Source organism: Mustelus asterias, chromosome 6 (assembly GCF_964213995.1).
Source record: "Mustelus asterias chromosome 6, sMusAst1.hap1.1, whole genome shotgun sequence".
NCBI classification, from domain to species: Eukaryota; Metazoa; Chordata; class Chondrichthyes; order Carcharhiniformes; family Triakidae; genus Mustelus; species Mustelus asterias.
In genome coordinates, this window is record NC_135806.1 from 78041696 (window position 1) to 78069053 (window position 27358).

Here is a 27358-nt window from a genome sequence, read left to right on the forward strand (position 1 = left end):
GAGGCCAGCATTAGTTTTGGCGGGGCGGGGCGGGGGGGGTGTGTGGATAGTGACAGATCTCTCTGTTCTGTGCAATGCGCAATCTGCTGTGAACTGCTGGCTTTCACGGAGCTTAGGCCTCATCCCCTCCCCCTACTGGCGGGAAACAGGTTTAACAATATTTAAAGCTTATTTATTAGTCATAAGTAAGCTTACATTAACACTGCAACGACGTTACGGTGACAATCCCCTAGTTGCCACACTCCGACACCTGTTCTGTACATTGAGAGAGAATTTAGCATGGTCAATCCACCTAACCTGCACATCTTTGGACTGTGGGAGGAAACTGGAGCACCTGGAGGAAACCCACGCAGACATGGGGGAACGTGCAGTTCAAGAAGGCAGGTCACAGAGTCACTCAAACCGGGAATTGAACCTGGGTCCTTGGCGCAGTGAGGTAACAGTGCTAGCCACTGTGACACCGTGCCGCCCTATATTTTTTGCTCAGAGTGTCGTAAGATTGGATTTTTAACTCGCCCAAAATAATTGGTGCGATTATCTCCCATTTTCACGTTCTTTTGGCACTTTGAACTTTTTTGATAGGATCCCCCTATGATTCTACGCATTTCCAAACATTCAATACATAATCAAAATTACATGTGAAAGCAGAAGCTCTCTCCTTTAGCATTCAAAAGCCTGATTTTCAAGCAACAGCAGCAATCGGGTAGAAACAATTAGGAATATAGAGAGAAGACCAAAAAAGGCAGTGTCAAGAGCAGTGATTTGGGTTGGGAAAGGATAGCACCATTATTTACAATGGAAAGAGAGAGACAGATAATATTAAAGTTAGGAAGTGGTGAAAAACAGCACCCAAAAGGGATGAGGAGGACTGAGTGACAGGGAAGAGAACAGGAGCACTTGCTTGACAGAAAACATGTGACAGTTAAACTGAGGGGACTGAGGGGGGTGCAGGAAGGTGGACAGGGTTCAAATTACACATGAGCAATGGGCAAATTTGCTCCAGAAAGTCTCCCAAAAAGGCCAAGACAAATTCAATCATTGAGCAACTAATGAGAATAAGGTAAACCCCTCCCCCCATTCTGTACTAGTGAGAGACAGAATCCGTAAGGAGCTGCTCCTCCAATGGCAGAGGAAATAGGGTGAAGAGCATCAGTGTGGAATGGGAGATATAACAGAGGGTGATGAGTTGGATGGGAGCATTGTACCTGTGAACTAGGTTGAAGGAATTAGAGTAATTGGGTTATGAGAGGAGTAGTGGTATGGGGAAAACATATTGATCATAGGAAAGTGGCTTTTGAGGCAACTGGTAACTTTTTGTAGGCTAGTTGAAAATACAAATTTCCTTTCTTTTTAAAAAATTTATTTAAAAGCCTATTGACCTGTTAAGTGCCCTGGATGCAAAAAGGGTGCACAAGCATGCAATACATCAAGCAGGCATAGGCAAGCACATTCCCTGCCAAAATTACACTCTCCATCATTCTGGTAAAGGCTGAAGTATACGTGTCTCGGGCCCAAGCCTGAAACAACCATTGAGCTCTTTTCCTACGGGAGGTGTTTATGGGGTGATGCGTGTGCAGAGGCGAGGGTCTAATCACTCCTTCAGGATCCCTTCTTGATAATAGCTGTGTCGAACGCAGCCAGCACTGCCGCATTCAGGATAACCAAGCCTACGCACAACCTTAAAAGGACCATTCGAGGCTGCCACTGAAAAAGTAACTTTATTTTTAAAAAATGATTGTGGAACGAGGCAGAGTGCTCTTTTAGATTCCGCAGCAGTCATGAAGACCATTGCTGATCTCTTACAAATAACTCCTTCACTTCAGAGACCAGCGAAGAATTAGCCCAAAATTTAAATATCATTCCAATGCAGGAGGCAGTATCCTTAGCTCAGTGGAATGATTTAAATGAGGCCCCAGATTGTGTGCGCCTCAGGTCTAAACTGTGCCGAGTTTGTACCAGCAGACTGGCACTACTTTCAATCCCTTTGTCTCTTATTTTCTGTTGTCTTCGTAAACACTCAGCAGGACAGATGAATGTCTTGTGAGAATTGTAAATGCAAATATTTATGTTTGGAGCAATACATGGGATTAACATATTTTACCTGATTAGTTTTTAATTCCAATCAACTACATGTACATAACACAAACTAGGCAAAGCCAAAAATACATAAAACGAGTATATGAAATACCTATTCGGCCTTCATTTTGCAAATCAGATCTCTTGTATAGTTCAGGAAGAGCTTTTGCTGAAGAGCTTCCAAACTAGAGAAACATAAAATGAGGAGAAAAATTAGAGAAACACATATTGTATGCATCAACTATTTTCCCCAGCTGCAAGAGTAAATAGTCCCGCACATTGTAAGCGGAGTTTGAAGCCAGATATCCAGAATGTAGAATTTGCTTTTTCAGGTTCCATTTCAAGATCAAAAGGCAGAAATGTTCTGCAGTAAATCATATCTCAACATCACTGAAAATAAAAATATTAAACAAAACCTTTCAACATTTTGCATAATTTATCAAGAATGAGATACTTCAGGAGCAGCAGTCAAATTATCTGAATGCTGAGCCAGCAATGCCTTCCCAAGTGGATTGTCAAAAATGCTTGAAACATTGTCCACCACATTTCAAAGAGTGTTTGTCAAACTTCCAAACTATCTACAAAACTCACCTGACTTGGCTCAAGTTAGTTATGACTCTGAAATCTGTGCTCAGCATGCTCAAAACTCCCATGTTTGAATCCTTCCCAATCAAGTTTTCACCCATCACACCTGTGAAACAGTCTTTAAGGTTATAAATTACATTGTATATATATTCCTCTCATCCTCATCGACCTTCTTTATTCATTGATATAACAGACCACACCATCCTCCTACAAAACTTCTCCTCAGTCGTCCAGTTGGGTGGGACTGGACTTGACCAGTTCTTTTCTTATCTACCTAGTCGGAGCCACCTTCAATGGCATACTTTCCCACTCCTGCACTGCTATCTATGGAGGGGTTGTAACCTTATCTACACATGGCCCTTTGGCAACATCATACTAAAATACATCAGGTACCACAAATTCACTAATAACACCCACACTATTTCACTACCAACACTCTTTACCTATTGACTGCCTCAGATTTCCGTTGCTATTCATCACAAGTATTGGATCAGCAGAAATTTACTCCAACAAAACATTGGATCAATTAAATTATCTTAGTCTCTGCCACAAATTCCATTGCCTAGACACCCCAGTTCTCTACCTGATCACTCTCTGAGGCCGAACAAGATCTTTCTCAATCCTACTGTCCTATTTGATGTTGAGCTGAAATATTACCCCATAGCCTCTCCATTACTAAGACTATTTACTTTTGACTCATTACCAGCCTCATTTCATCTGATATAGAAACATTCATCCATGCATCTATTATTACCTCTAGATTCAACTGTGCTCATGTTTTAGCTAGCCTTTCACCTAGTATCCTCTGCAACTCTCAACACGGAAGTGAGAGAAAGGTAGAGAGAATGTGTGGTGTGCGGGAGAGAAACAGACGTGAGGGAGAGAGAAACATTACCTATGCAAATCAGTCACACTAAACCCATCCTCGCACCAGTGAAATTCATAATAGAGACTGCCTTTGTCCATATTTAAGATAGAATTCTTACAATCAGAACATACTTTAGGGCAGCATGGTGGCACAGAGGTTAGCACTGCTGCCTCACAGCGCCAGGGACCCGGGTTCAATTCCCTGCTTCGGTCACTGTCTGTGTGGAGTTTGCACTTTCTCCCTGTGTGTGCATGGGTTTCCTCTGGGTGTTCCGGTTTCCTCCGACAGTCCAAAGATGTGCAGATTAGGTGCATTGGTCACCTGAACAGGCGCCAGTGTGTGGCTACTAGGAGATTTTCACAGTAACTTCATTGCAGTGTGAATGTAAGCTTACTTGTGACTAATAAATAAACCTTTTAAAAAACTTTTAAAAATTGAGACAGAATTACATTTACATTCTTGTTGAATGATCTCCTGAATTTTTATCCTGCTTCACCTGAAGACTACAAATAACCTTGAAGTTATGTGAAATGCTGTCAGTAATCAACAAGCAGATTATTTATTCCAAAAGATATCTATTAGATACATCGATGACATTTTCTTCCTTTGGACTCACGGTGAACAATCACTGAAACAACTATATGATGACATCAATAAGCTCCATCGCACCATCAGACTCACCATGGACTACTCTCCAAAATCGGTTGCATTCTTGGACACACGCATCTCCATCAAGGACGGTCACCTCAGCACTTCACTCTTCTGCAAGCCCACGGATAACCTCATGATGCTCCACTTCTCCAGCTTCCATCCTAAACACGTTAAAGAAGCCATCCCCGACGGACAAGCCCTCCGTATACACAGGATCTGCTCAGATGCGGAGGATCGCAACTGACACCTACAGACGCTGAAAGGCGCCCTTGTAAGAACAGGATATGGCGTTCGACTCATCGATCAACAGTTCCGACGTGCCACAGCGAAAAACTGCACCGACCTCCTCAGAAGACAAACACGGGACACGGCAGACAAAGTACCCTTCGTCGTCCAGTACTTCCCTGGAGCGGAGAAGCTACGACATCTTCTCCGGAGCCTTCACATGTCATCGGTGAAGACGAACATCTCGACAAGGCCATCCCCACATCACCACTACTTGCCTTCAAACAACCGCTCAACCTCAAACAGACCATTGTCTGCAGCAAACTATCCAGCCTTCAGGAGAACAGTGACCACAACACCACACAACCCTGCCATAGCAACCTCTGCAAGATGTGCCGGATCATCGAAACGGATGCCATCATCTCACATGAGAACACCATCCACCAGGTACACGGTACATATTCTTGCAACTCGGCCAATGTTGTCTATCTGATACGCTGCAGGAAAGGATGTCCTGAGGCATGGTACATTGGCGAGACCATGCAGACGCTACGACATTGGATGAATGGACACCACTTGACAATCACCAGGCAGGAGTGTTCCCTTCCTGTTGGGGAACACTTCAGTAGTCAAGGGCGTTCAGCCTCTGATCTTCGGGTAAGCGTTTCCAAGGCGGCCTTCAAGACGCACAACAACGCAGAATCGCCAAGCAGAAACTGATAGCCAAGTTCCGCACACATGAGGACGGCCTCAACTGGGATCTTGGGTTCATGTCACACTATCTGTAACCCCCACAGATTGCCTCGGCTTGCAAAATCTCACTAACTGTCCTGGCTTGAGACAATTCACACCTCTTTAACCTGTACTTAACCCTCTCTCCACTTGCACCTCTCCACTTGCAGAATGCAACTTTCAATTGGCCCATTTAGGGGATTTAACATGGTGGCCAAAATTCTTTCATTACAGAAAAATCTTATAATGGCAAGAGCATTAAACTACCCTCCATGGTTATAATAATCCCCAGTGAGGGATTGGAGTTGAAGAAAAATACAGACAATATCAAGATTATGAAGGAGATGGACAAAATATTATTTAGAAAAATATTTACAAAAGAAAATTAGATGGATATAAGAAATTGCAGAGGAACGGGACTTTAAGTGGATATCTCTTCACGACCAGGCATAGACATGTTGGATGCAATCTTATGACTCATGCCAATTAATTATTAGTGTTTAGAATTCAAATTACAAATTAGTAAGTTAGAGGTAAACCAGCAAATACTTTTAAAAAGTAACGGCAGAATAATTTTAGCTAGGAAATTAAATGAGCAATATAAATAGCTTGAAGGGCAAGTGAAAAGAGAAGGGACTGAGGGATACACTACAAAGGAGGAAAGACTGATAGGGCAAAAACTTGATATACAGATACCCTAATCCTTTATCTAATTAGTACCCCTTAGTTAAGTTATAGTCTGAACAGAAGATACAATAATTGGAAAATATCATGAAATTTATTGTTGAGAAATATGAAGTGGGCGGATTAAATTTAATGCAGACAGGTGTCAAAAATATGAAACTCACTTATCTAAAGCAAATGTATTGCCTAGATAGCACCGTTTTCAACCTAAGAAGATGGTAAGAAACAGCGATGGCATTAGGGGCAAGAAAGCAGATAGCAGAATATAGTTCATCATATCCTGTTTAAAATGAAGATAATTGCACCTTCTCCACAATCAGATGTCGGACTGAGAACATGGAAATGTTTTTGAGGTTGGAAAAAGTGGTGGGGAGATGGAACTACATGTCATCGGCATGCGATTGGAAGATGGCCTAGATTCTGTGTTTAATGTCACTAAGAAACAGCATATGGATAAAATAATAAAAGTAAGCAAATTGGAAAGGGAAGTAAAGTTAATGTGAGGGAGGTCATTTAATAGCATTCTTAAATGAGCATACGTTTTGTTAAAGGGCAGAAAGGGAATTGGTGACCACCAGGCAGAGTAGAGGAAAGCAGATAGTGCGGGAGTCCCCTGTGGCCACCCCCTTTTCTAACAGATATACTGTTTTGGATAATGTTGGGGGAGATGACTGTGCAGGGGAAAGTAGTGGTAGCCAACTTCATGGCATCACGGGTTGATCTGCTGCACAGGAGGGGAGGAGGAAGAACGACAGGGCCATAGTAGTAGGGGATTCGATTGTACATTTCTGTGGCCACAAAAGGGACTTCAAGATGGTATGTTGCCTCCCTGATTCCAGAGCATGGATGTCACTGAACAGCTGAAGGGGGAGGGCAGACAGACAGAAATCATGGTACATATTGGTACCAATGATACAGGTAGGAAAAGGAATGAGGTCCTGCACGCAAAATTTAGGGAGGTAGGAAATAGATTAAAAAACAGGACTCAGAGGTTAGTAATCTTTGGATTACTTCTGGTGCCACACACTCATGAGTTTAGAGATAGAGTTTAGAATCTGACGAATAAAGCAGATGAATCTAGGGCACAAATTAAAACTTGGGGATACAATGTAATTGCTGTCTCTGAGACATGGTTGAGAGAGGGGCAGGATTGGCAACTGAATATTCCAGGATGTAGGATCCTGAGACCAGCCCTGAGGTCAGCTCATTTCACTTGCTGTACATTATCATGACTTGCTAAAGCTGCCAAGATGCAGCCATCTATATGGCTCGCTAAAATGGATCTTTGCCAATGAATGAATACTGTATGGACACTTTACATATGTGCTACTTCCCAACTTAAACCTTCCTATGGAAGGCCCATGGTGGACCATCTCTTGCAGCATTAACAACCAGTTAGCCAACATTTTCTCACATGACAGTATTTTAAAGTCACCTCCCACACAGCCTTGCAATCTTTTACCTTCCTTTTTTCTCACGCAGTGACTGGTGTCACTTTATATAGGGCCAAAGTTGTGAAAAGCTCGCCTCCACATTTGGGCCTGCCTTCGCACTGTTTCCAGGGTTGGCATGTCTGACTCCAGCCTGTACCTGCCCCCACCCAGATTAAAACTGCTCCTCTTACACCCACTTTTTCCTGAGGCAGCCTTGCGGAATCAGGATTTGTCCTGATTCCCACTACCTACCTCAAAGATGAAAATCCAATCTATTTAATTCTCTGGGTCTTTTTTGCTTTTAAAGTTCCTACTGTATTTAGCTGCTATTCTTGCTACCATGCAAAAAAAAAATTCCCCTGGTGCACAAAATTGTGCTGGGTTGATTCCAGTTTCTTTGTTGCATAAATGCTTAGCAACCAACAAATCTTGCAGCTGTAAACAATCTTAGGAAGTCTGATCATTCCATGGACTTGTAAAATATAAACGATAGCACTGCTGAATCTAAGGATGGACTGGTTAGAATTTTTTTGGGTATGGAAGCATTAAGCATTAAGTTTCAGCAATTATGAACTTAGCATATTGCTCCTTAACATAGGAGCAGGAGTAGGGGTAGGCCATACAGCCCTTTGAGCCCACTCCACCATTCAATAAGATCATGACTCATCTGGTAGTGGTCTTAACTTAATTTTCCTGTCTGCTCCCCATAACCCTCAACTCCTTTGTCCATTAAAAATCTGAATCTATTCAAGGTAGAATTAGACAATGTCCAAGTTCCATTGCTTTCTGGGGAAGACAATTCCACATACTAACAACCCTCAGAGAAACTAATTCTCCCCATCTCCATCTTATTCTTAAACTGTCTCCCCTAGTTCTATACTATTCCATAAGTGGAAAGATCCTCCTGGCATCTACCTATCAAGTACCCTCAGGATCTTATATGTTCCAAAAGGATCACTTCTTACTCTTCTAAACTTCAAAGGGAATAAGTCAACCTGTTCAACCTTTCTTCATGAGATAAGCCCCCTTCGCAGTAATGAATCAAGTGAACATACTCTGAACTATTTCTAACACCATTATTTTTTTTCAAATAAGGAGACCAAACTGTATACAGTATTCCAGATTCTCACCAAAGCCCTGTAAAACTTCCCAACTTCTATATTCCATTCCCCTTACAAAACAACAACTTTCCATTTGTTATCCTAGTCACTTGCTGTACCTGCATACGAACATTTTGTGATTCATGTACCAGGACACCCAGATCCCTTTGTGCCACTGAGTTTTGCAATCTCTCTCCATTTATATGGTACACTGCTTTACTACTCACCCTGACAAGTTCTTATTTTCCCACATAATATCCATCTACTAATTATGTTCCCACTCACGTAATCTGTCTCTCCCTTTGCAGACTCTCTGTCTCCTCTTGTTAACTTCTTTCCCTGCCTATCTAGGTGTCATTTAGCTACCATGCTTTCAGTCCGTTCATCCGAGTCATTGATGTAGATTGTAAATAGTCGAGACCCCAACATTGATCTCTGTGGTATTCCACTAGTTACAGATTGCCAACCCAACAATGTCCCATTTATCCTTAGTCTCTGACTCAATCAAACCTTTATCCATGCTAATGTGTTACCTCCTACACTATGTAATCTTACCTTGCGCAGTAACATTTGATGTGGCACCTTATCAAATGCCTCCTAAAAATCCATGTACACCACATCTACAGGTTACCCTTTATCCACTTTGTTTGTTATTTCCTCAAACATTTCTGATAAATTTAGCTAAACGCGATCTCCCTTTCATAAGCCATGTTGACTCTACCTGATCACTTTATGATTTTCCAAGTATTCTGCTGTAATATCCTTAATAATGGATTCCAACAATTTCTCTGTGACAGATGTTAGGCTAACTAGCAGTTTCCTGCTTTCTATCTCCCTTTTTTGAATAAAGGTGTTACATGAGTTACTTTCCAATCTACCTGGGTCATTCCAGAATCTAAGAGATTTTGAAAGGTTATAACCAATGCATCCACTATCTCTGCAGCCACTTCTTTTGATATGAAAAAAAACTCCATCAGTCCTCACTATGTGCACAAATCATTAAAGGGGCCAGAGCAGATTGAGAAATTTTTGAAGCATACAGGATCCTGGGCTTCATAAGAGCACAAAGAACAAAAACAAGACATCATGATAACCTTATATAAAACACTGGCTTGGCCTCAACTGGAGTGTCATGCTTTGCCCTGGACTTCAGGAAGGGTGTAAAAGCCTTAAGACAAGTTGCAGAAAAGGATCACGAGAATGGTTCCAGGGTTGAAGAAGTTCAGCTCCAGGGATAGATTGGAGAGGTTGGGGCTGTTCTTAAAGAAAAGAAGATGAAGAGGAGATTTGATAGTAGTGTTCAAAATCATGAGGGGTCTGGACAGAGTAAATAGGGAATAATTATTCCCACTGGCCAAAGTCCAGAGCCAGAGGACACCGAGTTAAGGTGATTCATAAAACAAGCAATGATGAAACAAGGAAAAACTTCTTATGCAGCAAGTGGTTAGGATTCAGAATGTGCTGTCCTGAGAGGGTGGTGGAGGCAGATTCAATCATGGTTTCTAAAAGGGAATTGGATAATTATCTGAAGAGAAAAAGAAAACAGGATGGGCAGAACAGCCTCCTTCAGTGCTGTAAACATTCTGTAACTCTATTGTTTACTAGAAATCTCTAGCTATAACGGTCTTGAAGTCAGTTCCACTCATTCTCCATTCCACCTTTATTTAAAACATAAATGTCAACATTACTTATCCATCATACAAAAAGAATACACAGGTCCATTTATGATATCAAATCAAACGACCTGTGGATAAGGTAGACATGTAAACGTACAACTCTGTCACTGATAGATTACATACTTGAGTCTGCTCAGTGTTTCAATGCATCTTCACACCAGGACCCAGTTTAGGGAAGTTTCATAGCTCATTCCTGGATTCTGCTCACAGCTCTCTTGCTGTTGCTAAAGGTTGCAGCTAAATGGAATTGAGACTCTGATATTTACTTTGACTATGAAGAGAGCAGGAGTCATGATTTCCAGACGGGAAACCTGGTAGTATACTTTTTCCAGACATCCTGTTGAAATTAACTACAGGATATCTTTCAAACTTTTCTGAACAGGTTTGCCCCCGACAGGCATAGAGATTAATAACCAAGGTTGGGGGAGGGGAACTAGGGGGTGGGGGTGTACAGAGATAGAGAACCACAGACCGCAGTGAGAAAGGAAAAAGTCAAAGACTGTGCTGGGAGTGAAGTCAGTGATCATGGATGTGTAAATATATTAGTTTTACCTGAACACATGCAGACACACTTAAACCAGGTTATCAGAATGTTCTCAGCACAATAATGCAAGAACAGCTCAGAGAGATGATGCAATGCACTAATAAGAGGAATTATTTCACTACTATGATATAGTTCCTTAAGAAAACTTATATTTACTATAATTGAGCAGGTATTAACATAACGGGTGGGATTTCCTGAACTCGTCCGTGGCTGTCCCGCTGCAAGTGAGAATGGAAAATTTGGTGATTCCGCTAAAACTCCATTCATTTTCAATGGCACCAGAGAATCCCAGCCACGAACAAGGACAGAGGGTTCTGGCGAATAATTCAAATACATATAACCCAAATTCTGCCAACGTTATCCAGTCTGGTCTACATGTGACTCCAGAGCCACAGCAGTGTAGTTGACTCTTAAATTCCCTCTGAAATGGTCTAGCAAGCCACTTAGTTCAAGGGCAATTAGGGATGGGCAATAAATCCTGGCCCAGCCAGCGACACCCACATCCCATAAATGAGTAATGAAAAAAATATACCAGCTAACCAATCAGCACCTATTTCTCCTGTAGTATAAATTGTGATAATTTGAAATTTGGTATTCTTGTATTTATATTAATAACTACAAGGCAAAATGCTTTGGTAACAGGTCTCTCTTTCTAGTAAGATACTTACGTCTAAGCCTAGTACCCGAGGCAGAAACTATATTTTCTTCATGCAAGTTGAGATAAGGAATTCTTTACAGTTGAGGATAAAGGCAATAATTTATTCCTCATTAGCACAATCAAGCACTTAAAAAGAGAAACCTGAAATTACTGATCAAAAAGCCCAAGGCAAATTTGTCCTTCGTTTACAGGACTAATGATTTTGCAAATCTAAAATAACCCCATGAGAAATAATTATAGTACAATTGCTTTTGTGAAAAGAACAGAACATGCATTGACTATTCAATAACAAATTGCACAAATATTCCATGAAAATCTGACATTTGACCAATATCTTATGCATATGGATTCAAATGTCAAAATGACATCTATAAGATCATGATCTGTAAAACTGTGAAGCATTTTTAAACTACCTGGTTCCTGTTAAGTTTCAAGTATTCCAAGATAAATAATCAAACAAGGTTACTTTAAAAGTTAAAGTTGTCATTAATGCATCTTGCAGATCCTGAAAAATTATGGTTTTAAGACTTATTTTGTTAGTTTAGCAGTTTTACTTAATCCAGCATGAGTTGTGAATGATAAATGAATTCTGCAGATTTTAAATGAATTTGAGGAAAAGATAGTTGTATGCAAATAATGGCATACCATTTTCCTGACCAAAATTTAAAAATAAAACCTATGACAAGCCCACCTTAGTGTTCAAGTACTTCTGACAATGTGGTATTTTAAAACAGGATAAACCTTATAAAATAATAAAAATATTACTTACATTAACATCATCACTAAAATCTATTGCATCCAAATCTAAATACTCTGGAGTATCCATTTTTCGTCAAAGCACATTTTGGGCAACTTCTTACTGAGTACAATATCCTGGAAATATAAAAATTATACTGTAAGAACACAATTACAGATACATGACTAATCTTATTACTTTTTCCAAGATTTTGTGCGACCCAAAAGTATAATTACACTTGAATGAAGTTATGAGTTACAAACTGCAGACAATCCTAAACTTTCTTCCAAGTATGAAGTATTTTCAGTTACTTGAAGGAATAACCATTGGCCAGGACAAAAAGAACTTCTTGCTATCCAAAAAACATGGAGTTGGACCCTTCATGTCCAACTGGGCAGGCAGGTGGGAGCTGGATTCAAGTTTCTTCCAAAGACATTGTAGATCTGTTGTGTGTAGAAATTTATTGTTGCTTAAAAGATGGCTATAAAACTTTAGTAAAAGACTAATTTAAATTTCCTTCTGTAGAAAATACATTCTCACTTAAAATTATTGATTATATAAACCTAATCTGAATAGTTAGTGACCAACTGAGACAGTGGCATGTAAAGTAATAAAATAGTCTGCAATGCCACACTGGGCGGCACAGTGGTTAGCACTGCTGCCTCACAGCGCCAGGGACCCGGCTTTGATTCCCAGCTTGGATCACTGTGTGCGGAGTCTGCATGTTCTTCCTGTGCCTGTGTGGGTTTCCTCCGGTTGCCTCCCATAGTCCAAAGACGTGCTGCTGAGGTGCTTTGGCCATGCTAAATTCTCCCTCAGTGTACCTGAACAGGCGCTGGAGTGTGACAACTAGGGAATTTTCACAGTGACTCCATTGCAATGTTAATGTAAGCCGACTTGTGATACTAATAAAGAAACTTTGCCATTTTAAACACAAATATTTGAAGATAAGAAATAGGAGTCATAGTAGGCCATTCAGCCCTTCAAACCTGTCCCACCATTCAATAAGGTCATGGCTGATCTTCCATCACATCTCCACCATCCCACACTATCTCCATGACCTAGTATCCAAGTATATATCGACATATCTGGAATACATTCAATAACTGAGCAGCCAGAGCCCACTGGGGTGCAGTATTCCAAAGGTTCACAAACCCGTGAGCGATGAACTTTCTCATCACAGTTATAAATGGCTGACCCTTAATTCTAAGACTTGTTACTGCATGTTCTGAACTCCCCAGCCATGAGAAACATCCTACCAGCATCTAAACTGACAAGCTCCTTAAGAATTTTGAGTTGGAATTTGATCACTTCTTATTTTTCTAAACATATGGGTCTATAAACCTAGACTATTCAATCACTCCTCATAAGACAATCTCAGCATTCCAGGAATCAAGCTCATGGACCTTTGTTGCACTCCCTTTGAGGCAAATTTTCCCTTCCTTACATAAGGAGAGCAAAACTCTACAGAGTGGCCAGGATTTTTCACCCACGTTTGCTGCGGACGCAAACAGCAATGTGGGCACAAAATCCTGCGAGAGGCCAAAATGAATCTCGCTGGTAAGATCTCGCAGCACAGTCACCCCATCCTGCCATTGACGTAATGAGGTTCCACCCAGGAAAGTCAGGAACCTCATTTAAATATATTTACATGTAATTAGTGGGCTTCCCTGCTGTATCGCCCCCCCAACATTGGGATTTCCCCCCTTGCCAATGTGACATCCAATTGGTGAGATTTACAACAGGTTTTTAAAAACATGAATCAGGCAAAGGAAACCCCCTGGGGGAGCACAGTTAAGTATGACCCCCCCCCCCCGCCACCCCTCCCGGGGGAGGTGCATGCCTGGGTAGTACCCAAGCACTATCTCCTAGAACTGTGCCGGGGCACCGCCAAGGGCCGTGCCGGCAAAGGTTCTCCTGTTTGGAGGGGGCTTTCCCCATGTGTGTGTAAGGGAGTTTTCTTTTTATCCATTGACGATTGGGATGCCCTTTAAAATTGGCTCCCTGATCTCTGGAAAGCCAATGTTGCCAGCTCTTTCGGAGCCTGCCTCAGCAGCGTGATGATGTGGGACACACCTCCAGGAGTTTTTTTTTTCCCCGCAGAGTGCTGGACAATATGGTGAGAAAGGCTGGCTGTGCAGCTGAGGAGCTGCACATCACTTTTCTCACCTGGACCAACACTTAAGAAGAAAAAATGGAAAATTCCACCCAGTAATAAAAAAATATTTTTATACTCCACTCCCTTTGTAATAGGTTTAATATACCATTTGATTTTCTAATTGGTGCTGTATCTGCTATATTATCTTTGTGATTTGTGTACAAAGACATTCGGATCCCTCACAATTTATTAAAAATCTGTTTTCCTATTTTCCTACCAAAGTTTGTAACTTCACATAAGATAAAAGCAAAATACTGCAAATGCTGGAATCTGAAACAAAATAGAAAATGTTGGAAAATCTCAGCAGGTCTGACACTATCTATGGAGAGAAAATCGAGCCAACGTTTCGAATCAGAATGACTCTTCGTCAGAGTTCTACACAAAAAGAAAGTAGCTAAAATAAATATTGGTCCCTTAGAAGCAGAGGCAGGAGAAATTATCATGCTGCATGAGGAAATGGCAGAGGCATTGAACAAACATGTTGGCCGGAATTCTCCCAAAAAATTCTGAAGTGTTGAATTTGTGTGAAAACTGGAGTAATTCGCAGTTTTTTTCCAATGGAAGTTCAGAGAAGAATCTCCCACACTCCGTGCACTGCAGAGGCCACCAGCATGAATATCATTAAAAACTGAGGTGTGGGGCCTATCCCACTGGAGAGGCTGAAATCAGCACGCTGAGCGGGCCACCGCGCATGCGGCGATCTGTTAGTGCCGAGATCAGTGCATGCACAGTGGTCCCGCACTGACGGCCTCCTGATTGCTGACTAACAGCCTCGCGACCCCCGCAACACCTGCTCTCCGCCTCCTACAGTCTGATTGCTGGCCCCCCTTACCATTTCTGGGCCCAGGCCTGAGCACTCCCCTCTTGTCCCGGCCCACCCCGATCTCCAGCCCTCCCCGACCCCAATTCCCCCCACCAACAGTTGCTGCCCCCTACTCCTCCACCACGGTCCCGAGGGGCATTGGCACTTTGCTCCTTGGGCAATGCCAGGGGGCCCAGGCTGGCACTGTCAGGCTGCCAATTCCCAGGGGGCACCCTCTCCCCACCGCCTGACCCTCTGGGGCGGGGGGGGGGCAATTGCCCTCCCCTTCACTCCAGCAGGGTCGGGCCGCTTGTTCCCCGTTAGAGGGGAGCTACTCTAAACCCCTCTGGAGTGAACCACTCTGGCAGGGGGGACGGGGGAGGGTGGATGAAGAGGCTAGCAGGCCTGGAGACATCAGTCCCAGGCCCGTTAATCACATTGAAATTTCATTAAAAATAATATTTAAATTACTTCCACGCCTCCTCGCCAATTTCCGGCATGGAGCAAATGCCGCAGGAAATCCAACGCTGGGAGACGATATCAGGGCGGGAACGCATGCGCAAATCCTGCACATTGTCCGCCACGAGATTCTCCCGGCCCACTGTGCTAAAACAATTAGCGCAGCAGGATGGGAGAATCGCAGCCATTGTGTCTGTCTTCATAGCAGAAGACACAAGTTTCATAGCAAAAACAGACGGTAACCTAAAGGCAATAGAGAGTGAGGAAAGTAAGGAAATTAGTATCAGCAGAAAAAAAAATTGGAGAAATTTAAGGGACTAACATCTGACAAATCCCTGGGATCTGATGGTCTACACCCTAGGTTCTAAAAAAGATGGCTGCAGGGAAGCGGATGTGCTAGCTACAATTTCCAAAATTCCTTAGATTCAAGAATGGTCCAATCAGATTGAAGGCTGGCAAATGTTACATGGTATTTTAAGGAAGGAGGGAGAGACAAAATAATGAATTATGGGTCATTAACGGGGTGTGGGTGTCACTAGCAACTTGTTGCCCATCCCTAAATGCCTTGAGAAATAGGGAGTTAAAATGTGGTCAATTGAAAAATGGTTTGTAAAGACCTGCCATAGCCCTTTGCTTTGCATGTACATAATCCATTAAGGTTAAGTTCGGTTGCTAGTATGGGCTTTATCCTGTATTACATGCACTAATTGTACTAAATGCTGAGATTACTTTGGTGATTTTATGCAATGCATTGGTTCATAGTCTTGATGGTATCAGAAGGTAAACAAATGGAAAGCTAATGTTTCCACCCACTTGAAGTCTAATAATTCCACCCCTTAAAGTAACGTAGAAACATTTTCATAACTGCACAAAGAAGTGCTTAGTTAGATGGCTTCTTGTCACAAAATAATTCAGGCCTTTTTGTCATTGGCCACTCTCATCCCTCTACATTACCCTCAGTCCCATAATCTGTGTCATTGATACACATTGTAAATATCAGGCGGCACAGTGGTTAGCACTGCTGCCTCATAGTGCCGAAGACCTGGGTTCAATTCCGGCCTCAGGTCACTGTCTGTGTGGATTTTGCATTTTCTCCCCGTGTCGGCGTGGGTTTCCTCCAGGTGCTCCGGTTTCCTCCCACAGTCCAAAGATGTGCGGGTTAGGTTGATTGACCATGCTAAATTAACCCGAGTGTCAAGGGGATTAGCAGGGTAAATAGGGCCTGGGTGGGATTGTGGTCGGTGCTGATTCAATGGGCCGAATGGCCTCCTTCTGCACTGTAGGGATTCTGTGACCCGTGGTCCAAGCTCTGATCCTGACAATACTACACTAGTTACGCCCTGCCAACATAAAAATTACCCTTTTACTCCTATTCTGCTCGCTGTCTTTCAACATACTCCTCAACCAATGCAAATATATTATGCCTAATCCTATGAATTCATAATGACTATTAGATCAAACCCACTGATTTTTGTACTATTAGCTCATCTATTTTATTTTGAATGCTTTGCGTGTTAAGATACATTGTAATGCCTTTCACTTCAACGTTTTTCTCTCCTTCAGCTTGGATGTTAATGCTTCATTACTTTTATTAAGGTCTCTGACCCTCCTTCTCCCATTCTGCTTATTTTCACCTAAACCACTAAAAATCTCTACAGCCTTGAAATTTCTCTTGCTGTTTTTGAATTCACCCTTTGCTGAATCATCTTCCTCTCTCCCGCCTCCCGCCACCGCCCCCTCCACCCCCCCACCAATTTCCTTCATTAGTTTAAACCCTTATCTACTACAGTGATCATTCAATTCACTAGGATATAGGCCCCAGCCCTGATTTCGTGGAGCATGTCCCATGGGAACAGTTCTCTATTTCCCAAGTAGTAGTGCCAATGCGCAATAAATCAAAACTCCTATATCCCATACTATTTCAGTCATTTTAACCTTCTATTCCTATTTCTGTCTTTTGTCAATGGGTCTTAGGTGAAAGACAACAAGTGGATCTTGCTCAAGTGGATCAATTTCTTCACCAGCCACAAGGAGAGGTCCTTAATCCTAGCAGGGTAACCTTCAGAACTTTTGGTCATGGCGAGGGACTCCCCAGAAAGCCACTAGCAAACCCAACAGGGTTACTGATTGAAGACAACCCCAAATATACACAATCACAACCATGAGGACACACACGCACACACACATGCATCATAAAAGTAGCATGTGTTTATGTTTTATGATTTCAAGCGTTTTTACTGCACATGCTTTTCCTCAGGCTGAAGAATTGAAACAGTGCAAGTCTGTAATCCTTTTAGTGCACTGAAAAAAAAATCTGGTAGTTTAGTAGAATTAATTTGTTGTTGCTTTAATGTCCACAGTATCCGATTTCTCTTATTTTACTCCAGTAAAAGTGCAATGTAGGATACTGAGTACGTGCCTTTTCGGATAGAATGTGCAAGGGCAACTCTTCACCTATATGTGGCTTAAGAGCAGCTTAGGCAGTGTCTTTTCTCCTTGATAGCATAGATGTGTGTGTCTGTCTGACCAGAATATGCCTTATTAAAGTTCCCATCAGAAATCTTGGGTGGAATTCTCCCAGCTGGGACTAAGTCCTGCAGCAGGGGTAGGACAGTTTCCCACTGCGGAGGCCAATGGAAAACAATGTCATATCTTCTATATCTGGCATAATTAATTATGCATCTAAGGTTTTTGCGCTGTCTTGCGTGGTGGGGCAGGCTTGATGGTGCATGAACCACTGTCAGACCTGGGTGCCATATTGAAAAGACACACAACTTCACTGACCCAGCATTGAAGAAGATTGACCTCCTGAAGAAAGAAGGTGGACCTAATCAAAGACATTGAAGTTGGAGGACCACCTAATAGATGCTTCCCGCACCCACTGTTGTGGTGTCCCAGGGTTGTTGGCGGCCTCCATTCAGAACTTCAAAGGCAGGCCCAGGCCTTCTTCAAGTCAGTCCTGATTTTTGCACACCATGCTGGGCCAGTCATGTTCTGGACTGGCATGTTTACTTCATTTGGTGTAACAGAGAATTGGGCATGGGGACGACATTCCGGTCAGACTTTCATTTGCATCCCATTAACAGACATGGCAAGATCTGTGAAGCTTTTCCAAAATTTTCCCTTTTTATTTCCAGATTTCATGTTTGGAGTTGTGGGTGCTGAAACAGTATTGTGAACCAGATCTTTTTAATTAGTTGGAGAAATGTAGCCATTATCACCAGAAGGATTGCTTGCATTTTGATGACTTCATCAACGCTTTCCCAGACAAAAAATTACCTCAGTGTTCTTACAGTTCTACATGTTGGCAAGAAGAGAGATCCTCTCAACTCCATTTTGTGTTGCAGGAATGTGCTCAATTGGGTTCACACCTCATCAGTTCATCTTTATCATTCATAAGTTCATATTTTGTGAATGTGACAATTGCTAATGACTTACATTATTAATGAAACTGAACCATTGTCTATTTGTCCTTACGTAGAATCTATAGTTAATTGCAGTCTGTATTATCTTCCAATTCTAAATGTAGGATACTGAGTATGTGCCTCATTTTACTTGTGGGTGGCATTGAGGTCCCAGAGAAAGTGCAGAATACTGTACATGGCCATAGGATGAAACTGTTATTCATCAAGTCCCTGGCTGTTGCCATCTAGGGGGTCAACAGGCTCAGAGTCAGGCAGTCTCCAGTAGTTTGTGTCCACGCTTTGTCAATGCTGGAGGTATTGCAAAGCCTCTGCTCACACAAGTTGATTGCCATCAAAGATAACAACTATGATGACCCACGCGCTTTGGGAAAATCCAGTAATTTTTATTTGTGCAATGTTCCCTTTTAAGGTAAACTTTTTAAAATTTAAAGTTTCTTTATTAGTGTTACAAGTGGGCTTACAATGACACTGCAATGAAGTTACTGTGAAAATCCCCTAGTCGCCACACTCCGGCACCTGTTTGGGTACACTGAGGGAGAATTTAATATGGCCAATGCACCTACCCAGCACATTTTTCACGTGGGAGGAAACGCACGCAGACACGGGGAGAACGTGCAGACTCCGCACAGAAAGTGACCCAAGCCGGGAATCGAAGCTGAGTCCCCGGCGCTGTGCAGTGCTAAGCACTGTGCCGCCCATCAAAGTGTATGGGGGACTATTTTGAAAGAGCGTTAATTAGTTTGCCAAGTATGACATCATTAGGTTCCTGGGATTGCCATGGGGATAAACAACTAGGAATCAACAGGTAAACAGAAAGCCAATGGCAATGGGGTCCAGTTTCAACCTGTTTTGTGGCAGGCAATTCAGAAAACCAAATCTTAGTGAGAGGAAGCAAACCTCTCTCAGGAAAAGGTCAATTTTTCTGTTTGGGGACAAGGAGACTGTTGGAGACCCTGTACAAGTTGGTTAAAATGGTCTAAAATCTGGAAAGCTGTATGACTAGCTAGGAGACAATAAAGAGCTGGGTAGCTTTACCAGAAGTGTTCAAACCAGAAACCAGTGTGTTTATCAGTCATTCGTTAAGTAGAAACTCTAGAAAGCTATGTCATCAGGACTGTTGTGATCCGAATGAGAAATGTGCACTTTATTGTGCAAATATATTTGTATGTGTGTATGCATTTTGTGTTAAGGAAGGTGGAGTAGTTTCAGTCCCATGTACGTAGGTAGCCCAAAAGTCTGGATGGCCCTGTGGCTGAAATGGGTTGAAAAGCAGTTCAGTGATTTTGATAAAAAAAACAAAGTAGAAAAAAAATGGGCTCTTGCCTAGACACAGTAGCCCAAGTGACACAGAAACACAGAGAAATACAGGGAAGAGTTCAGTGCATATCAGAGAAAGAAGGCAAGAATTTTTCAGCTCTCCAAGGAAAGTACAAGGTTAGTGGAATAGTAGTTAAGAGAAGTTAGCTATAGGACTGAATAACATGATCAGTTTAGTGGTGTTGCTATTGAAACAGTGAACTTAATGTGTGGAAGAAAACCATTTGCATGCGAGTCAGTCCCAAGCAGGAAGCCTTTGTGTCAAGCTTAGTGGTAACTCTTCACTCGGTTATGTGTCTGTAAAGATATTGCTGGGTAAAGGAATATTAGGAAATTGAATCATCTCCTTGTGGTTCTATTAAAGTCTCTCTCCAACATTTTTGGTTGGTGTAATATAGTTCATTCACAAATATTTTAATCTCTGAGTTAAAAGTTCATCAGTAGACTCTGATGAATTTGTTCAGTAAGTTACCTCCATGGTTTCTAAAAATAAAAATAGGATCTATCAAGCCATGTTTCACTCTGGGATCTGACTTGCCCAGTATTAACATCAACTGGGATCTTGTTGGCAGTAACCATGTCTGCGGACTTCAGATGGAATAAGGCTGCTGCTGAGTATGATTCAAGGACCAATATGTTTGGATGGTAAGTGTGAGATCCAAAACAAAGGCCTAGTTAGAAACACTCAGAATTCTTGTGGTGCCACATTTGTGCAGGAAGTAATGTGAAAGCTTTTTAACTACAGAAGGCATAATGTAACTTTGTGGATTGACTATTTTTATTTGAAATCTCTTTCACCTATTAACGAACTTTTGAATTATGCTGATTTTAGCTGGTTACAGAAAAGGGTTGGTAAAAATTAAATCTTGTCCAATGGTTTTCTTTCTAATGGCATTATAGGGATTTTTTTTTAAAAAGTTATCGGTCCTGATGGGGATCATAATGCCACTCACAAATGCGTAAATTGTTGTCACCTTCTCCAGTAGATGTTCTATGTTTCTGATCTGTAAATCTCTCTCATTGTTGTACCTGTTTTGGAAGTTCATTTTCTATTGTGACCTAAGGCTCAGATAATTCCAAGCAGAATCTTTTTCACTTATCCTGTCATAGCACGTTTCACCCATCGCCTACAAACCCAGGGGCTAAATGCAGATGCTGTCAAGAAAGAGGTCAGACAGATGAATAATTACATATCCAAGAACTTACTAAGAGGCCAAGATCCGACAAAATGTCTAATATGTAAATAATGAGAATTTGTATTTTCTAGATAAAACAGATTACAGCTGTACTTTAACTGCTTTTTTATGTGTGCAATTTAACTGTGCTTAAGCATTTTAACGGTTTTTACTTAGTTGCTTCAAACACCTAACCCACCCAAATCACGCACGCAGACACAAATATTTTTCCCTCTTTAGTACACCATTCTGATGCCTATTAGTGGTACTTATATGAATATAATGGAATGGAAGATTTAAGTTTCTAGATTTCCCCTTTTGCAAGTTTTGGATTTGATACTGCCAAAGTTGAACTAGTTGAACTGGTCTGCAACTGATCTGCTGGTATCCAGTTGTCCCAATTCCCAGATGACAATGGCTCATGTTTTCCTACTTTGTTGTATTTTAATTAAGTTTTCCACACTTACACAAGAGTTATCTATACAAACGAAGTGTTGTAAAAACAAATCCTTCAATTTCACATTTCAGTGAAGTACCAAACTAGACTGTTAAAAGGAGTAAGTAACTACAAAGTCAAGCAATAACATTTTAAAGCAACATTTCTTCTAGTCTTCCACACAAACACAAGTCCTTGAGACAAGGTAGCACTTGGGCTGACAACCAAATTGAACAGATCTACCTTGTAAAGTTGGCCAGTCAACAAAATGATTTCAACAATTACTAAGTAGCAGAAAACAAAAATAAAACATAATACCATATATCATAGAAAGAAAGCTTATAACTATAACTGAAACATACTTGCAGCATAAAGTGCATATAGCTACTTTAGATAAACAACTGCAGAATCTCAATGCAAATAGCTGTCTTCATTCTTACTGCAAAATCTTCTGAACCCCATATAGTATGCACTCTAACCTACCAATTTTACTTGATAAGTGTGACAGATAGGCCAGTTTTTTGAGCTAAATGCTTTTATGCTTCAGTGAGTAAATGCCGAAGAAATGACTGAGAATCTACTGGGCTCCCGAAATGAATCACCACAATAATTCTGTTATTGTTCATTCAGAATAATGAAAAATGAAACAAAGTTAGATTGCATTCAAGAGGAAGAGAGATGAAGCTAAAGTGGGCTGAGAAGGAAGAGATGCGAGGTGTGAGAGGAACCAAGCGGAACAGAGTCACTGCTAACCTGCTTGTCAATACTATTAGGATTACAGCATTTAAATTTAAAGATGGATGTAAGAGCTGAAAGCCAGAAGAGTGACATCAACGCAGCAATTATATGAACAAGAACAGGATTTACAGGCATTGAGGCAAGGACTGATTACGGACAGTCAGCATGACTTTGTGAGTGGAAAATCATATCTCACAAATCTGAGTTTTTTGAAGGAGTAACCAATAAGGTCGATGAGGGCAATGCAGTTGATGTTGTCTCCATGGATTTTAGCAAGACCTTTGACAAGGTATCTCATGGTAGGTTGTTGCATAAGCTTAAATTTCACGGGATCCAGGGTGAGGTATCTAAATGGATACAAAATTGGCTTCTTGACAGAAGCCAGAGGGTGTTTGTAGAGAGTTGTTTTTCAAACTGGAGGCCTGTGACCAGCGGTGTGCCTCAGGGATCAGTGCTGGGCCCACTATTATTTGTCATTTATATTAATGATTTGGATGAGAATATAGGAGGCATGGTTAGTAAGTTTGCAGATGACACCAAGATTTGTGGCATAGTGGACAGTGAAGGTTATCGAGGATTGCAATCTTGATCAATTGGGCCAGTAGGCTGACGAATGGCAGATGGAGTTTAATTTAGATAAATGCGAGGTGATGCATTTTGGTCGATTGAACCAGGGCAGGACTTACTCAGTTAATGGTAGGGCATTGGGGAGAGTTATAGAACAAAAAGATCTAGGGGTACAAGTTCATAGCTCCTTGAAAGTGGAGTCACAGGTGGACAGAGCGGTGAAGAAGGCATCCAGCATGCTTGGTTTCATCGGTCAGAACATTGAATACAGGAGTTGGGACATCTTGTTGAAGTTGTACAAGACATTAGTAAGGCCATACTTGGAATACTGTGTACAGTTCTGGTCACACTATTGTAAAAAGGATATTATTAAAATAGAAAGAGTGCAGAAAATATTTACTAGGATGCTACTGTGACTTGATGATTTGAGTTATAAGGAGAGACTGGATAGACTGGGACTTTTTCCTCTGGAGCAAAGGAGGCTGAAGGGTGATCTTATAGACGTCTATAAAATAATGAGGGGCATAGGTCATCTAGATAGTCAATATCTTTTCCCAAAGGAAGGGGAATCTAAAACTAGAGGGCATAGGTTTAAAGTGAGAGGGGAGAGATACAAAAGGGTCCAGAGGGGTAATTTTTTCACACAGAGGGTGGTGAGTGTCTGGAACAAGTTGCCAGAGGTAGTAGTAGAGGCGGGTACAATTTTGTCTTTTAAAAAGTGTTTAGATGGATAAGATGGGTATAGAGGGATATGGGCCAAATGCAGGCAATTGGGACTAGCTTAATGGTTAAAAAAAAGAGTAGCATGGACAAGTTGGGCCAAAGGGCCTGTTTCCATGCTGTAAACCTCTATGACTAGTAACTCTAACAAGGCACCAAGCAGCCCTGACAACAATGAAGTCCAAGACCCTGGAGATAATTTTAAAAATCCTGGTGGCTGAAGTCATTCAAAAAGACAAAAGGAAGATAGCCCCAGGCATTTGCTGCAAAAGCTCCTCAGGGCATTTATTAATGATCATTCTTCCATCATATGATTATAAGTGGGCCAATCCTGACAATTCCAGTGTTCAGCTCCAGGAAAAATTGTACTGATAAAGTACAATTCAATATTTAAATGGGCAATTTCTTGTTATATTGAATAAAGCCAAATTTCAAATAATTTCAATATTTTACCTACCAATAATCTACTGCTCAGTGAATTGGAATGTATAAAATGGATTATCTTAAGGAATATATAACTTTGCTACACAGCATGTGAAATCAGGTGTTTGGAGAGTGAAGAAGTTTTTAAGAGCTCATTTCTCTCAAAAGTCTACTTTTTTTCTTTAATTTAGCAATTAAGAGATCAGTTAAGTTTATTCCAATCCTAAACAGGGCTATACAAGGCCTCGGAGAGCAGATGTAGCTAGGTAATTAGGTAGCTGGCTTAAACTATTTAGCAGAGCTTGTGGAAGTTGGAACCAGCCGTTAGCAGGTGAAGGGTCTGAGTCTGTTTTGAGAAAGCACAGAATGTTCCAAGTGCTGATTGTACTTGAAGGAAATCGGATGTTTATTGAACATTGCCTGCTAAAAATGTCAAGGATTCTGTGCAGCTTGTGCACATGAGTGATAAGGATGCAAATGAAGGATTGAAATAGTGCTCATTTCAATTGGTTCAAAGTGCACACCAAACTGTAAAGCTCTTTGGTGCTTTAACTGGCATGTTCTCTCTCACTGGCTAAAAAACGCTAGAACTGACACTGCAAACTCTGTTAGAACATCAGTGAAATTCACGATGTCTGTTCTACTTGCTAGCAAGTAATAAAGCCTGGAAAGATTGAGTACTCACCGTGCATTGTCTGGTTAATCCTCAACAGCTTGACACATTTGTGTTCAGGAAGTTTCTCAGTGCTGCTTGGTCTGCATTGAATGCTGCTTGAGTGCACCGGGTGTCAAGCTGGGAGTTTGATAACTGAAGGAATTTGGTGAAAAGGGGAAGTATAAATTAATTCAGAGAAACAAATGTAATTAACACAATAAAAATAACAGGATAGGTGAAGTGACAGGATTGAACACATGTGGGAGCTCCTGGGTGCCAATGCAAGCTATAGCAACCAGAACTATAGTAAGTATCTACGGTTTGAGAAGCTTTGGCTCAGAGGCAATGAGCTGCAGACATTGCGACACATCAGCGAGGGGTAGGGTACGTGGACACTTTGTTCCAGAAGGCGGTTATAGCCCTTAGGTTAGCATCATCCACTTTGGTCAGTGGTCAGGGACAGGAAGGTGTGACTGCAAGACAAGCTGGTAAGGGGATCAAGAGGGTGGGAGTGGAGGAGCCTGAGCCCTTGCCATTGAGAAACAAGTTCAAGATACTTGCAGCTTGTATGGACAATAGCGAGGGCTACACTGTGGATGAGCAAGCTGACCATAGCACCATAGTACCATAGTACAGGAAGACATTCAAATGGGGGGAGTTAAAAGGAATGTAGTGGTAGTAGGGGACAGTATAGTAAGGGGGATAGACACTATTATCTAAAACCAAGAGTGAGAATCCAGAAGGCTGTGATATCTGCCATGATTCAGGATGTTTGCTCAGGGCTGGAGAGTAACACGGAGTGGATGGGGGAGGATCCAGTTGTTGTGGTCCATGTGAGTACCTACAACATAGGTAGAACTAGGAAAGAGGTTCTGCATAGACAGTATAAAGGAGCTAGACACTAAATTTAAAAACAGAACCTTAAAGGTAATATTCACTGGATTATTACCTGAGCAACTTGCAAATTGGCATAGGGTAAATAAAATTAGTGATGAATGCATGGCTCAAAGACTGGTGTGGGGGTAGTGGGTTCAGATTCATGGGGCATGGCCCCAGTATTGGAGAAAGTGAGGGCTGTATCATTGGGATGAACTTCACCCGAACCATGGTGATTCTGGTGAGTTGCATCACCAGGGAACTAGAGAGAGCTTTAAAGGGGGAAAGGAATCATGCAGAGGAAGACTAAATAGTTTAAAGGGAAATAATAGATGGTAATAGATCAAGGTAGCAATAAAGGTAATGATAATCAGGGTATGGCAGCAAGGGACAGTGATTGCAAACTTAAAGATTGTGCCAGCCAGAGTTTACAAAAACAATAAAAAAACTGAAATAAAAACTCTGCATCTGAATGCCCACAGCATTTGGAATAAAACAGATGAATTGTCAGTTCAAATAGAAATTCATACGTGTGACTGGATAGCCATTGCAGAGACATGGCTACAAAGAAACTAAAATTGGGACTTGAATATCCAAGGGTATACAACATTCAGGAATGACAGGAAGCTGGGAAAGGTTGGTGGAGTTGCTCTGTTTATAAAAGAGGACATTAGAGCTGGAGTAAGAAATGACCATCATTCTAATGATCAAGAAATAGGCTGGAATTCCATGCCTCCCCCTACCCCTCTCTGGGTGAGAGGTCTGAAAACTTCCGGCCACAGAATCCCAATATGAATCAGGAAATTACAGGTGCATGTTACAAGGGCAGTACAGTAATCATGGGGAATTTCAATCTACACATAGTCTGGGTAAACCTTATTAGTACTTTGTTGTGGAGGATGAATTCTTGCAATATATGCAAAATGGTTTTCTACAGCAGTATGACTAGGAACCAACTAGGGAATAGGTTATTTCAGATTTATATTGTGCAATGAAAAATTGCTAATTAATAATCTTGTTGTAAAGGAGCCTTTATGAAAGACTAATCATAATATAGAAATTTACATCAAATTTGAAAATGATGTCATTTAATCAGAGACCAGTGTCTTAAATCTAAACAAAAGAAACTACGAAGGAGTGAGGGGTAAAGTGGAAACGGTTGATTAGGAAACTACAGTAAAAGGTATGATAATAGTCAGGCAATGGCAAACATTTAAAGAACTAAGCCATAGTTTACCACAAAAATACAGTCCTTTCATGCATAAAAACCCAGAAAGGATTTTGAAAGAAAATAAGGATTATATTGGATCAAAGAGGCATATAACGTTGTCAAAACAAATGGTAACCCGGAGAATTGGGGCATTTTAGAATTCTGCAAATAAGGACCAAGAAAAAAAATTAAGAAAATGTAAAATAGACCAGGAGAGTAAACAAGCAAAAAACATAAAATCGGGCTATAAACACTTTGAAGGGTAAGTAAAAAGGTAAAGATTAGCAAAAAACTAATGTGGGTCCATTACAAGTAGAGTTGGGAGAATATTTAATGAGGAATAAGGAAATGGCAGCGGAACTAAACAAATATTGTATTTTTCTGCACAAGGGAAAATGCTAGAAGCTTTTTGGAAATAATAGAGAATCA

The 27358-nt window shown here is 41.3% G+C and overlaps 1 protein-coding gene across 4 annotated transcripts in view; it reads right to left on the minus strand.

Annotated features, from left to right (window-relative positions):
- Window positions 1–27358, minus strand: part of sncaip (synuclein, alpha interacting protein) — a 145026-nt gene that overhangs the window by 69053 nt on the left and 48615 nt on the right. For 3 of the 4 annotated variants that reach the window (XM_078214598.1, XM_078214599.1, XM_078214600.1), the window contains 3 exons: window positions 24874–24996; window positions 12002–12105; window positions 2189–2261 (listed from right to left, as the gene is read on the minus strand). In XM_078214598.1, coding sequence (XP_078070724.1) covers window positions 2189–2261; window positions 12002–12058 — 130 coding nt within the window. In that variant the 5' untranslated portion in view covers window positions 12059–12105; window positions 24874–24996. The remainder of the gene's footprint in view (window positions 1–2188; window positions 2262–12001; window positions 12106–24873; window positions 24997–27358) is intronic. The other variant, XM_078214601.1, reaches the window with a different exon arrangement.